General features: G+C 42.5%; 1 protein-coding gene across 1 annotated transcript in view; it reads left to right on the top strand.

Moving 5' to 3' along the window:
* The window catches only part of LOC119285399 (asparagine synthetase [glutamine-hydrolyzing] 1-like), a 3,969-nt gene extending 464 nt beyond the window's left edge, over window positions 1-3,505 (top strand). The window contains exons 2-12 of the mRNA XM_037564669.1: window positions 338-476; window positions 599-697; window positions 819-960; window positions 1,046-1,236; window positions 1,357-1,518; window positions 1,618-1,698; window positions 1,933-2,154; window positions 2,264-2,398; window positions 2,491-2,571; window positions 2,670-2,864; window positions 2,964-3,505. Of these exons, the coding sequence (XP_037420566.1) occupies window positions 338-476; window positions 599-697; window positions 819-960; window positions 1,046-1,236; window positions 1,357-1,518; window positions 1,618-1,698; window positions 1,933-2,154; window positions 2,264-2,398; window positions 2,491-2,571; window positions 2,670-2,864; window positions 2,964-3,221 (1,705 nt within the window). The 3' untranslated portion in view covers window positions 3,222-3,505. The remainder of the gene's footprint in view (window positions 1-337; window positions 477-598; window positions 698-818; window positions 961-1,045; window positions 1,237-1,356; window positions 1,519-1,617; window positions 1,699-1,932; window positions 2,155-2,263; window positions 2,399-2,490; window positions 2,572-2,669; window positions 2,865-2,963) is intronic.
* The last annotated feature ends 9,124 nt before the right edge of the window (window positions 3,506-12,629 follow it).

Genomic DNA, 12,629 nt, shown 5'->3' with positions numbered 1-12,629 from the left:
GTGGATCATGAAACAAAATGTCGTTGATATATGTGTACATACATATACCTTGCCGATTGTTCTTCAACTCGCCGGAAAGAACCTAAACAGGATCGTCCCAGAGTTTTTTGTTTTTTGTTTTCCGTTCTTGTTTCTGTTTTGTCCTCGTGAGGCCTTTCTCGTCGTTTTGTTGCATATGATATGAGCCCGGAAAGAATCGAACAGTAAAGGCAGATCTGGAAAAACAACACCGGAATCTTCCTCTTCGTTAAGCCCAAGCCCCCAGCTGCGCTTACTGTTATTTGATTGCTCTGTTCGTGGCACGGCTTGTGGATTTTGACTCGGTATGATTTTGCAGGCTGAAGCACCGGGGGCCGGACTGGTCCGGGCTGTTCCAGTGCGAGGGCAACTTCCTGGCGCAGCAGCGGCTCTCCGTCGTCTCCCCGCTCTCCGGCGACCAGCCCCTCTACAACGAGGACCGGACCGTCGTCGTCGTGGTATGCATATATGTGTGCTATTGCTTTGTACGCGTGGTGTGTTTGCCACGTCCTGCAAGCAGACTGCTTGTTCTCCATCGCCTATCGTTCTCTAACTGTTGGTTGCTGTTGTTGATGAAAAGGCCAATGGAGAGATCTACAACCACAAGAAGATCCGGAAGCAGTTCGCCGCCAAGCACACCTTCACCACCGGCAGCGACTGCGAGGTCATCATCCCTCTGGTAAGCGACATCGTTTCGGTTTCCAGCAGCCTAATTTAGCCTCGCAATTGCAATGAAATGAGCTCAGAGACAAAACTGAATACTGATGCCAACCATCCCTGCTGCTTCTTTCTGTCTCAAGTATGAGGAGTACGGCGAGAACTTCGTCAACATGCTGGACGGCGTCTTCTCCTTCGTACTGTACGACACCCGCAACAAGACGTACATGGCCGCCCGCGACGCCGTCGGCGTCAACCCCCTCTACTTCGGCCGGGGCAGCGACGGTACGCACGTCAAACCCGCCAGCCTCTGTCGCCACAGATTCATCATGTCCGGACTGCGACTTATTTGTCCGGTGTGCTCTCGCAGGCTCCGTCTGGATTGCGTCTGAGATGAAGGCGCTCCACGAGGACTGCCCAAAGTTCGAGCTCTTCCCTCCGGGGAGCCTCTACTCGAGCGCCGCCGGCGGGTTCCGGCGGTGGTACAACCCGCAGTGGTTCGACGAGCACGTCCCGGCGACGGCATACCAGCCCCTCGTCCTCAGGGAGGCATTCGAGAAGGTGCATAGCATACCACCACGCTGACCGTAGCACCACGTGATACTTGCTTCTGCGTACGGTAGGTAGTGTGACGGTGACTGACAGTGGCGTCGCCCATGTGTGCTGTTTTGTTTTGTATAGGCCGTCATCAAGAGGCTCATGACTGACGTGCCCTTCGGCGTTCTCCTCTCCGGCGGCCTCGACTCCTCCCTCGTCGCCTCGGTCACCAAGCGCCATCTCATCGAGACCGAAGCCGCCAAGAAGTTTGGAACTGAGCTCCACTCCTTTGTCGTCGGCCTAGAGGTTTATTTTTCTTCACATGTTTTTGTCTTCTCCTACTGTTTCTTCTTCTTCAAGAACCACGGGAATCTCATGTTTCTAATATGTTGCTGCGCATTGTAGGGCTCGCCTGATCTCAAGGCCGCGAGAGAGGTGGCTGACTATCTTGGAACCATCCATCACGAGTTCCACTTCACCGTCCAGGTAAAGAAAAGCAAATAAAAGCTCAAGCCTCAGGACATCATGATGCCTGATGCTTGGCATAACAAGTTTGAGACTAAAACCCAACAGAACACTCACACTGACAACCCCACAAATTTGATTAAAACAGTAAGCCTTAAGACATCTTGGCATGTAGTAAATGAAAAAGACTGCTCACTAGAGACAGCGGGGGATCAGAGATTCAGAGGTACTGATGAGTCATTTTGTCCTGTTTAGGATGGCATCGACGCCATCGAGGAGGTGATCTACCACAACGAGACGTACGACGTGACGACCATACGCGCGAGCACGCCGATGTTCCTGATGGCGCGCAAGATCAAGGCGCTCGGGGTTAAGATGGTGCTGTCTGGGGAAGGCTCCGACGAGCTCCTTGGCGGCTACCTCTACTTCCACTTCGCACCCAACAAGGAGGAGTTCCACAAGGAGACATGCCGCAAGGTGCTAACTGAAACTGAATTACATAGCTAATTAATAATACTGCGCAAACAACCAAGATACACTCGTCAGATTCTCTCGGGTTTGACGCGAAACTGATGTGAACCCGCAGGTGAAGGCGCTCCATCAGTATGACTGCCTGCGCGCCAACAAGGCGACGTCCGCTTGGGGGCTGGAAGTCCGCGTGCCGTTCCTCGACAAGGAGTTCATCGACGTCGCCATGAGCATGGACCCCGAGTGGAAGCTGGTACAGTCTCACTCATCTCTGCCATAAAGTTCAGGTCTGTTATATTTTTGCCCTGAATTTTCTGACGTTTACTTGTTGCTGCTGCGACGCAGTACGACGCCGATCTGGGCCGCATCGAGAAGTGGGTGCTGAGGAAGGCGTTCGATGACGAGAAGGAGCCTTACCTGCCAAGGGTACAGACATCACCTTGTTTGAGTTTTTCAGAAGATCAGATATGTAGCGTAGTATGCACAGGGGGGCGCGTTCTGAACTAATGCTTTTTCTGCAACAGCATATCTTGTACAGGCAGAAAGAGCAATTCAGCGACGGCGTCGGCTACAACTGGATCGACGGCCTCAAGGCTTTTACTGAGCAGCAGGTGACTGACGAGATGATGAAGGGCGCCGCAGAGGAGTACCCCTACAACACGCCCGTCAACAAGGAAGCATACTACTACCGGATGATCTTCGAGAGGCTCTACCCTCAGGTGACCGATTGATTCAGACAGATGCCAAGCAGTTTAACTGACGCTCCTTTGGAAGGATCTATTTACTGACGTGCAAGGCATAAATGTGAACTGATGCAGGAGTCGGCGAGGGAGACGGTGCCGTGGGGTCCGAGCATCGCGTGCAGCACGCCGGCGGCCATCGAGTGGGTGGCGCAGTGGAAGGCCTCCAACGACCCCTCCGGCCGGCTCATCGCCTCCCACAACGATGCCGCCCCCGCTCACGCCCACGCCAACGGCAACGGCAACGGGGCGGTGGCCAACGGTAAGGCCAACGGGAACGGCACGGCCAACGGGAACGCCAACGCCAACGCCAACGGGACTCTGGTCCCGTGCTAGCCGTCGCTAGCTGGTTCGTAGGAGCGTGCTGTGCGTGCGCGCGTGTCCTGGGACTGATGGATGGCCCATATGCCATTGGCGCCGCGGCCGGTGCTGTTGTTGTGTACTCCTGCCTGTTGTACGTTTCTTCAGTGTTGTTGTGTGTGCGTGTGCGTGGGATGGAGCTCGCGGTCCGAGCATGTGGCGGGGGCGATGGGTCGCCTGTACAACAAGATCGTGAATCAAGTGAACTAGTATGGTGTACTATTGAAATATTGAATCGATCCGCCTTATGTTTCCTCAAATGTCCCCCGTTCTTTTCTTGTTGTAGCGCATGATGCGATGCCGCCTTCCCTGCCCCACTCTTCGCTCCTGAAACCATCTTCGTTTTTTCTTTGTTTTTTGCCATAACCGAAACCACTTTCGTTTCGCATTCGCCAAAATAATGCCTCCTTTGGTTTGAAGGAATTCGATAGAAATTATATAAGATAGGATTTCTATAGAAAAAAAATATTTTAGAGCTCTTTGGTTTGAAGGAATAGAATCCTATTTCTATGAAGGAATTTTTTTTATCCTTCACATTTTACAGAAAAATAAATATTAGCCTTGATTGAATGAAAAAAAATATTATGATGCGAACCATTTTTTCATTTCTATTCATACGATTTGAGATACATGTCATCTCATTTTCCATGTATTTTCTGTTTTTATAATTTTCTACCCTATGAATGAAAGGAGGCCTAAATGCACCAGACACTCTTCAGAAATTCAGAACTGGATTTGGGTGTGCAAGTGCCTTGTGTGCGGGTATTATTTAGAATCATGCCTCATGTGCATACAAGGAGTGCTCCTATCCAGCGCCTTCCGTGCAAATAACTGACTACAACGCCTGTGTCACTATAACATGGACCACGGCACAGCACTCCTGCTCGGGTCGCTAGCGGTAGTGACCTAACTCAGAGTTTTTTCGCTCCCCTGGCTCAAATTTCGGTCGTGTTAGCCTTAAAGAACTAGCAGCTGCTAGCTAAACAACCAAAACAGCTGCTAGAAAAAAACAGCTGCTACAATGCCTGGTTTTTTGAAAAAACGTCATAATTTAAAAAATATACATTTTTTTAATAATTTCATGAATTCAAAAAAACATGAACTTGAAAAGGTATGAAAATAGGAAAATAAACACAAAAATTGAAAAAAGATCACCAAATTTGAAAAATAGTACCAAATGTCAAAAACATTCCCGAATTAGGAAAAGAAAAGGATAAATAAAAATGAAAATACCAATTTTTTTATTCAAATACCAAAAGGAAAAAAGAAACAAAAACACATGTAAAAATAATAGTGAAAGAAAAAAAATGGTCCGGGAACATCTAGCTTCCACAAGCTTTAAAACTGGGACCAAACCTACGCTCGAATAACGCTAAATGGGTTGGCCCACATAAATCAACCAAGATGGAGCATGTGCACTACGTAACCAATAGCCTATAAGTGGTGCTATAGCTGCCAAATAGGAACTAGTAGCATCCAGTAGCAAAAAGAACGGGAGCCATTCCCAGCATGGATTCTCTGTTTTGTTTTCTAATCTGGTTTTCGGCCTAGGTTTTATTCCTTCCTGTTTCTTTTAGGACTTTTTTGTGTTGTGACTGAAACTAGCTTCATTTCAGATTTGCCAAACTAAATACATCGAAAACTCGTCAGAATTCAGAGTAGCACTTTTTTAGAATGAATTTGGAATCGAATTTGGGCATGCAAGTGCCCCATGTGTGTGTGTGTTTTTTAAATCGTGTCTCATGTGCACACAAGAAGTACTCCTATTCGGCATCTTGTGCGCCAATTCTAACTACAACGCCAGCGTAACTATAAGGTGGGCCATGACCCTGCCCTCCCACCCAGGTTGGTAGCGCTAGTTGCCTCCCTCTTATTTTTTTCGGTCCCTTCCCTCAGTTTTTATGGTTGTGTTAGCCTTGAAGAACCAAAACAACTCCTAGAAAAAAACTGTTATGATTTTTCAAAAAATCATGAACTGAAAAAAACATAACAAAATAAAAAACAAAAAAAATCACAAATTTGAAAAAATCTTCGTGGACTTGGAAAATTTCAAGTATTTAAAAAATGCTCAAGAATTTGGGAAAAAATAGTGAACTTGATTTTTTCCATGAATTCAACTATAAATTCCAAAAATGTGAAAAAAAATATTCAATCCGAAGTCCAAGAATAATATTTTATTCTTAAATTAAGGAATAAACATAGAGAAATAATTAAAAAATACAATCCTTGTCATATTAGCAAAGATTTTGGTTCAAAATCCTTTAATTTCATTAGCCAGCCCCACCTTTTTCTATGCTATGATTTCTGAGGCCTTATTTAGCTTGGGTACCACTTTAAATTGAATTTATATTTTTAAAAATGACATGATATATAAATAGATTAAAATGGGAAACCCTTCCATACATTATTAAAAAAATCTACAATATATATAAAAATGTTAAAAAAATTCTTGTCTTATCCGCATTAGACAAAAAGGGGTAAACAATAATTTAAACTTTCAGTATCTAAGTATAAATACTATTAAAAGAAGAAAGAAGGATTGATTTGCAGCAATAGATGTCTTTCACATAGAACTAGAAAAATTAATTTCCTTTTCGAATGACAGTTCCAACAAAACTTACTTCGATGTCAAAAAGGCGTATTCATAAAAATAATCGCAAGAAAAAGACTTATTTTTCCATAGTACAATCTCATTATTCAGTAAAATCAAGATCATTTTCTAGCGGTAATGAGCATCCAAAACCAAAGGTTTTTGCTGGGCAACAAACAAATAAAAAGATTTTGGAATAATATAAATTAAATTATTAAAAAATAATTCCAATTATTTAATAATTTGGATTCAATTGGATTTGAAAAATAGTTTACAAGTTAAAAAAATAAAAAGGAAAAGACAAAGAAGAAAATAGATAAATGAAAACCCCAACAAAAGAACAAAAACCATTTAAAGACAACATAGAGAGGAAAAGGACATTCCAGAAGCTTCCCAAAACCATCCTAGAAGCTTCTGGAAGCTTCCAAAATCAAAACAGAACCTTCGCTCGAATAATGCTAAATGGGTCTAGTCACATAAATTGGCCGACGGGAACTTGGTGCGCTGCGTACCGAATAACCTACAAGTGGCGATATAGGCGCGAAATAGGAACTGGAGTCCAGAAGAACAGGAGCGATTCCTAGCAAAATATTTAGCGACTTTGGTTTTGTTTTCTAATCTGATTTTCGGCATGGGTTTTATTCCTTACAGTTTCCTTCAGCATTCTTTTCCTTTTATCACTTTGTTTCGTTTATTACTTTTTTGTCCTTTTTATTTGTTTTTTTATATTTTATTTCAATATTTATTTTTTTCTGACGTTTTTTGTAGAATGATTAAAAAATATTTTAGTTTTCGTTTTTTTCTTGTTAATTCATTTTTTATTACTCCCTTTTCTATTTTGGTTCTTTTTGAAATCATGTATTCATAAAATGTGCAAAGTGTTTCTATAATTTTCACTTATTTTGAAAATGATCATCATTCGAAAAGAGTCATTGTGTTTGATTAAATGTACATACTGCTTACAAAATAACTTTCATCACGTATGCAAAACTTTCAACATGCATTTAAAAGTTGTCATCGTGTATTTCAAATGTTCGTCATGTGCTTAAAAATGTTCTTTGAATATTTCAAAAAACATGTAACCATGCATTTTAGTAATGTTCTTCCCATTTTTAACTTCCATTTTCCTTTTTTTGTCTATTTTCGTTCTTTTCTTTTGGTTCTTTTTCTATCTTCTATTTATAAATGCGGAAAGTAATTTCTAGAAAATCAATTGCAAAACCAATTTTTTATTATGATCATAGTTTTGCTTTTTCCCCAAAATAATGAAAACATTTATTAAAAAAATTCGTATACAGGTTCGATCCCTTCGTCAAACTCGAGCTTGCGCATCCCTTCGGCAACAAATAAATCCTAATTTTTGCCGACATGGTTGATTCCTTGTTAGAAGATCTTTAGTTCTATAGTGATGTTTAGCTCCGGATCTGATCATTGCCCCATTTTAATTGAGTTGATGGGTAATGCTTGGGAGGGGAGGTTTGCTAGAGAGTTGAAATATGAATCTTTCTGGGAGAGGGAAGGTCGTGTTTTGGATGAACAGATTAATGATTGTTGGAATAGAGGATCAAATATAAAGGATCTGAAAGATATTGCCAATAATTTAGAAAAATTAATGAAATCTCTTCATGGATGGAGTCAGGTGTATAATGGGTATCTACCTAAGAAACTTGACAAGGCTCGTAAGAGACTAGACATTTTGTTAAATAGAACTGATCATTTTGCTGTGTTGGAAAGAAAGAAAATTCTAGGGGAGATGGATGAAATTCTTATCAGGGAAGAAATATTGTGGAAGCAGAGATCTCGACTGGACAAGATTAAAGGGAGGGATCGTAATACAAAATATTTTCAGCGAAAAGCTTCCTGGAGAGCAAAAAAAATCTATTTCGGCTCTTAGGAAGGAGGATGGTTGTCTCACAGAAAATCTAGAGGAAATGAAAGGTATCACAAACTCATTTTTTAAACAACTTTATTCTTGTGATGTTGGAGAACGCATTATTTCAAAAAAATCATACGATCACGCAAGATCTATCTAGGAGATGCATAGCAACGAGAGGGGAGAGTGTGTCTACGTACCCTCATAGACCGAAAGCGGAAGCGTTTAGTAATGTGGTTGATGTAGTCGAACGTCTTAGTGATCCAACTGATCAAGTACCGAACGCACGGCACCTCCGCGATCTGCACACGTTCAGCTCAGTGACGTCCCTCATACTCTTGATCCAGCTGAGGCCGAGGGTGAGTTACGTCAGCACGACGGCGTGTTGACGGTGATGATGAAGTTACCGACGCAGGGCTTCGTCTAAGCACTACGACAATATGACCGAGGTGTAAAACTGTGGAAGGGGGCACCGCACACGGCTAAAGATCAACTTGTGTGTCTATGGGGTGCCCCCTCTCCCGTATATAAAGGAGGGGAGGAGGAGGCCGGCCGGCCACAAGGGGCGCTCCCAAGGGGGGGGGGTGGTCCTACTCCAAGTAGGAATCGGTCCCCCCCTTTCCTAGTCCAAGTAGGAGAAGAAGGAAGGAGAGGGAGAGGGAGAGGGAGAGGGAAAGAGGGGCCGCGCCCCCCTCCCTTAGTCCTATTCGGACTCCCCTTAGGGGGGAGGCGCGCCACCTCCTGGCTGCTGCCCTCTCTCTTCCCTAAGGCCCACTAAGGCCCATTACTTCCCCGAGGGGTTCCGATAACCCCTCCAGCACTCCGGTTTTATCCGAAACCATTCGGAACACTTTCGGTGTCCGAATAACATGGTCCAATATATCAATCTTTATGTCTCGATCATTTCGAGACTCCTCGTCATGTCTGTGATCTCATCCAGGACTTCGAACAAACTTCGGTACATCAAATCACATAACTCATAATACAAATCGTCATCGAACGTTAAGCGTGCGGACCCTATCGAGAACTATGTAGACATGACCGAGACACATCTCCGGTCAATAACCAATAGCGGAACATGTATGTTCATACTGGTTCCTACATATTCTACGAAGACCTTTATCGGTCAAACCGCATAACAACATACGTTGTTCCTTTTGTCATCGGTATGTTACTTGCCCGAGATTCGATCGTCGGTATCATCATACCTAGTTCAATCTCGTCACCGGCAAGTCTCTTTACTCATTCCGTAATGCATCATCCCGCAACTAACTCATTAGTCACATTATTTGCAAGGCTTATAGTGATGTGCATTACCGAGAGGGCCCAGAGATACCTCTCCGACAATCGGAGTGACAAATCCTAATCTCGATCTATGCCAACTCAACAAACACCATCGGAGACACCTGTAGAGCATCTTTATAATCACCCAGTTACGTTGTGACGTTTGATAGCACACTAAGTGTTCCTCCGGTATTCGGGAGTTGCATAATCTCATAGTCATAGGGACATGTATAAGTCATGAAGAAAGCAATAGCAATAAACTAAACGATCATAGTGCTAAGCTAACGGATGGGTCTAGTTCATCACATCATTCTCTAATGATGTGATCCCGTTTATCAAATGAGAACACATGTCCATGGCTAGGAAACTTAACCATCTTTGATTAACGAGCTAGTCAAGTAGAGGCATACTAGGCACACTCTGTTTGTCTATGTATTCACACATGTACTAAGTCTCCGGTTAATACAATTCTAGCATTAATAATAAACATTTATCATGATATAAGGAAATATAAATAACAACTTTATTATTTTCTATAGGGCATATTTCCTTCAGTCTCCCACTTGCACTAGAGTTAATAATCTGGATTACACAGTAATGATTCTAGCACCCATGGAGACTTGGTGTTGATCATGTTTTGCTCGTGAGAGAGGCTTAGTCAACGGGTATGCAACATTCAGATCCGTATGTATCTTCCAAATCTCTATGTCTCCCTCCTTGACTTGATCGCGGATGGAATTGAAGCGTCTCTTGATGTGCTTGGTTCTCTTGTGAAATCTGGATTCCTTTGCTAAGGCAATTGCACCAGTATTGTCACAAAATATTTTCATTGGACCTGATGCACTAGGTATTACACCTAGATCGGATATGAACTCCTTCATCTAGACTCCTTCATTTACTGCTTCCGAAGCAGCTATGTATTCCGCTTCACACGTAGATCCCGCCACGACGCACTGCTTAGAACTGCACCAACAGACAGCTCCACCATTCAATAAAAATATGTATCCGGTTTGTGACTTAGAGTCATCCGGATCAGTGTCAAAGCTTGCATCGACGTAACCTTTTACGACGAGCTCTTTGTCACCTCCATAAACGAGAAACATATCCTTAGTCCTTTTCAGGTATTTTAGGATGTTCTTGACCGCTGTCCAGTGATCCACTCCTGGATTACTTTGGTACCTCCCTGCTAAACTAATAGCAAGGCACACATCAGGTCTGGTACACAACATTGCATACATGATACAGGTATTTCAGGATGTTCTTGACCGTTGTCCAATGATCCACTCCTGGATTACTTTGGTACCTCCCTGCTAAACTAATAGCAAGGCACACATCAGGTCTGGTACACAGCATTGCATACATGATAGAACCTATGGCTGAGGCGTAGGAATGACTTTCATTTTCTCTCATCTTCTGCAGTGGTCGGGCATTGAGTCTGACTCAACTTCACACCTTGTAACACAGCTAAGAACCCTTTCTTTGCTTGACCCATTTTGAACTTTTTCAAAACTTTATCAAGGTATGTGCTTTGTGAAAGTCCAATTAAGTGTCTTGATCTATCTCTATAGATCTTGATGCCCAATATATAAGCAGCTTCACCGAGGTCTTTCATTGAAAAATTCTTATTCAAGTATCCTTTTATGCTATTCAGAAATTCAGTATCATTTCTGATCAACAATATGCCATCCACATATAATATCAGAAATGCTACAGAGCTCCCACTCACTTTCTTGTAAATACAGGCTTCTCAAAAAGTCTGTATAAAACCATATGCTTTGATCACACTATCAAAGCATATATTCCAACTCCGAGATGCTTGCACCAGTCCATAAATGGATTGCTGGAGCTTGCACACTTTGTTAGCACTTTTTGGATCGACAAAACCTTCCGGATGTGTCATATACAACTCTTATTTAAGATATCGATTAAGGAATGCAGTTTTGACATCCATTTTCCAAATTTCATAATCATAAAATGCGGCAATTTGCTAACATGATTTGGACGGACTTAAGCATTGCTACGGGTGAGAAGGTCTCGTCATAGTCAACTCCTTGAACTTGTCGAAAACCTTTCGCAACAAGTCGAGCTTTGTAGACAGTAACATTACCGTCAGCGTCAGTCTTCTTCTTGAAGATCCATTTATTCTCTATGGCTTGCCGATCATCGGGCAAGTCAACCAAAGTCCATACTTTGTTCTCATACATGGATCCCATATCACATTTCATGGCCTCAAGATATTTTGCGGAATCTGGGCTCATCATCGCTTCCTCATAGTTCGTAGGTTCGTCATGGTCAAGTAACATGACCTCCAAAACAGGATTACCGTACCACTCTGGTACGGATCTTGTTCTGGTTGGCCTACGAGGTTCGGTAGTAACTTGATCAGAAGTTTCATGATAATCATCATTAACTTCCTCACTAATTGGTGTAGGAATCATTGGAATTGATTTCTGTGATGAACTATTTTCCAATAAGGGATACGGTACAGTTACCTCATCAAGTTCTACTTTCATCCCACTCACTTCTTTCGAGAGAAACTTCTTCTCTAGAAAGGATCCATTCTTAGCAACGAATATCTTGCCTTCAGATCTGTGATAGAAGGTGTACCCAATAGTTTCCTTTGGGTATCCTATGAAGACACATTTCTCTGATTTAGGTTCGAGCTTATCAGGTTGAAGCTTTTTCACATAAGCATCGCAGCCCCAAACTTTAAGAAATGACAACTTGGGTTTCTTGCCAAACCACAGTTCATATGGTGTCGTCTCAATGGATTTCAATGGTACCCTATTTAACATGAATGCAACCGTCTCTAAAGCATAACCCCAAAACGATATCGGTAAATCAGTAAGAGACATCATATATCGCACCATATCTAATAAAGTGCGGTTACGACGTTCGGACACACCATTACGCTGTGGTGTTCCAGGTGGCGTGAGTTGCGAAACTATTTCACATTGTTTCAAATGAAGACCAAACTCATAACTCAAATATTCACCTCCATGATCAGATCGTAGAAACTTTATTTTCTTGTTACGATGATTTTCCACTTCACTCTGAAATTCTTTGAACTTTTCAAATGTTTCAGATTTATGTTTCATCAAGTAGATATACCCATATCTGCTCAAATCATCTGTGAAGGTCAGAAAATAACGATACTCGGCACGAGCATCAACACTCATCGGACCGCATCAATCAGTATGAATTATTTCCAATAAGTATGTTGCTCGTTCCATTGTTTCGGAGAACGGAGTCTTAGTCATCTTGCCCATGAGGCATGGTTCGTAAGCATCAAGTGATTCCAAAAGCCCATCAGCATGGAGTTTCTTCATGCGCTTTACACCAATATGACCTAAACGGCATTGCCACAAATAAGTTGCACTATCATTATTAAACTTATATCTTTTGGCTTCAATATTATGAATATGTGTATCACTACTATCGAGATTCAATAAAAATAGACCACTCATCAAGGGTGCATGACCATAAAAGATATTACTCATATAAATAGAACAACCATTATTCTCTGATTTAAATTAATAATTGTCTCGCATCAAACAAGATCCAGATATAATGTCCATGCTTAACGCTGGCACCAAATAACAATTATTCAGGTCCAATACTAATCTCGAAGGTAGAT

The sequence above is a fragment of the Triticum dicoccoides genome, chromosome 4A, assembly GCF_002162155.2.
Source record: "Triticum dicoccoides isolate Atlit2015 ecotype Zavitan chromosome 4A, WEW_v2.0, whole genome shotgun sequence".
Lineage (NCBI taxonomy): Eukaryota > Viridiplantae > Streptophyta > Magnoliopsida > Poales > Poaceae > Triticum > Triticum dicoccoides.
This window is presented reverse-complemented; position numbering and strand designations above follow the sequence as displayed.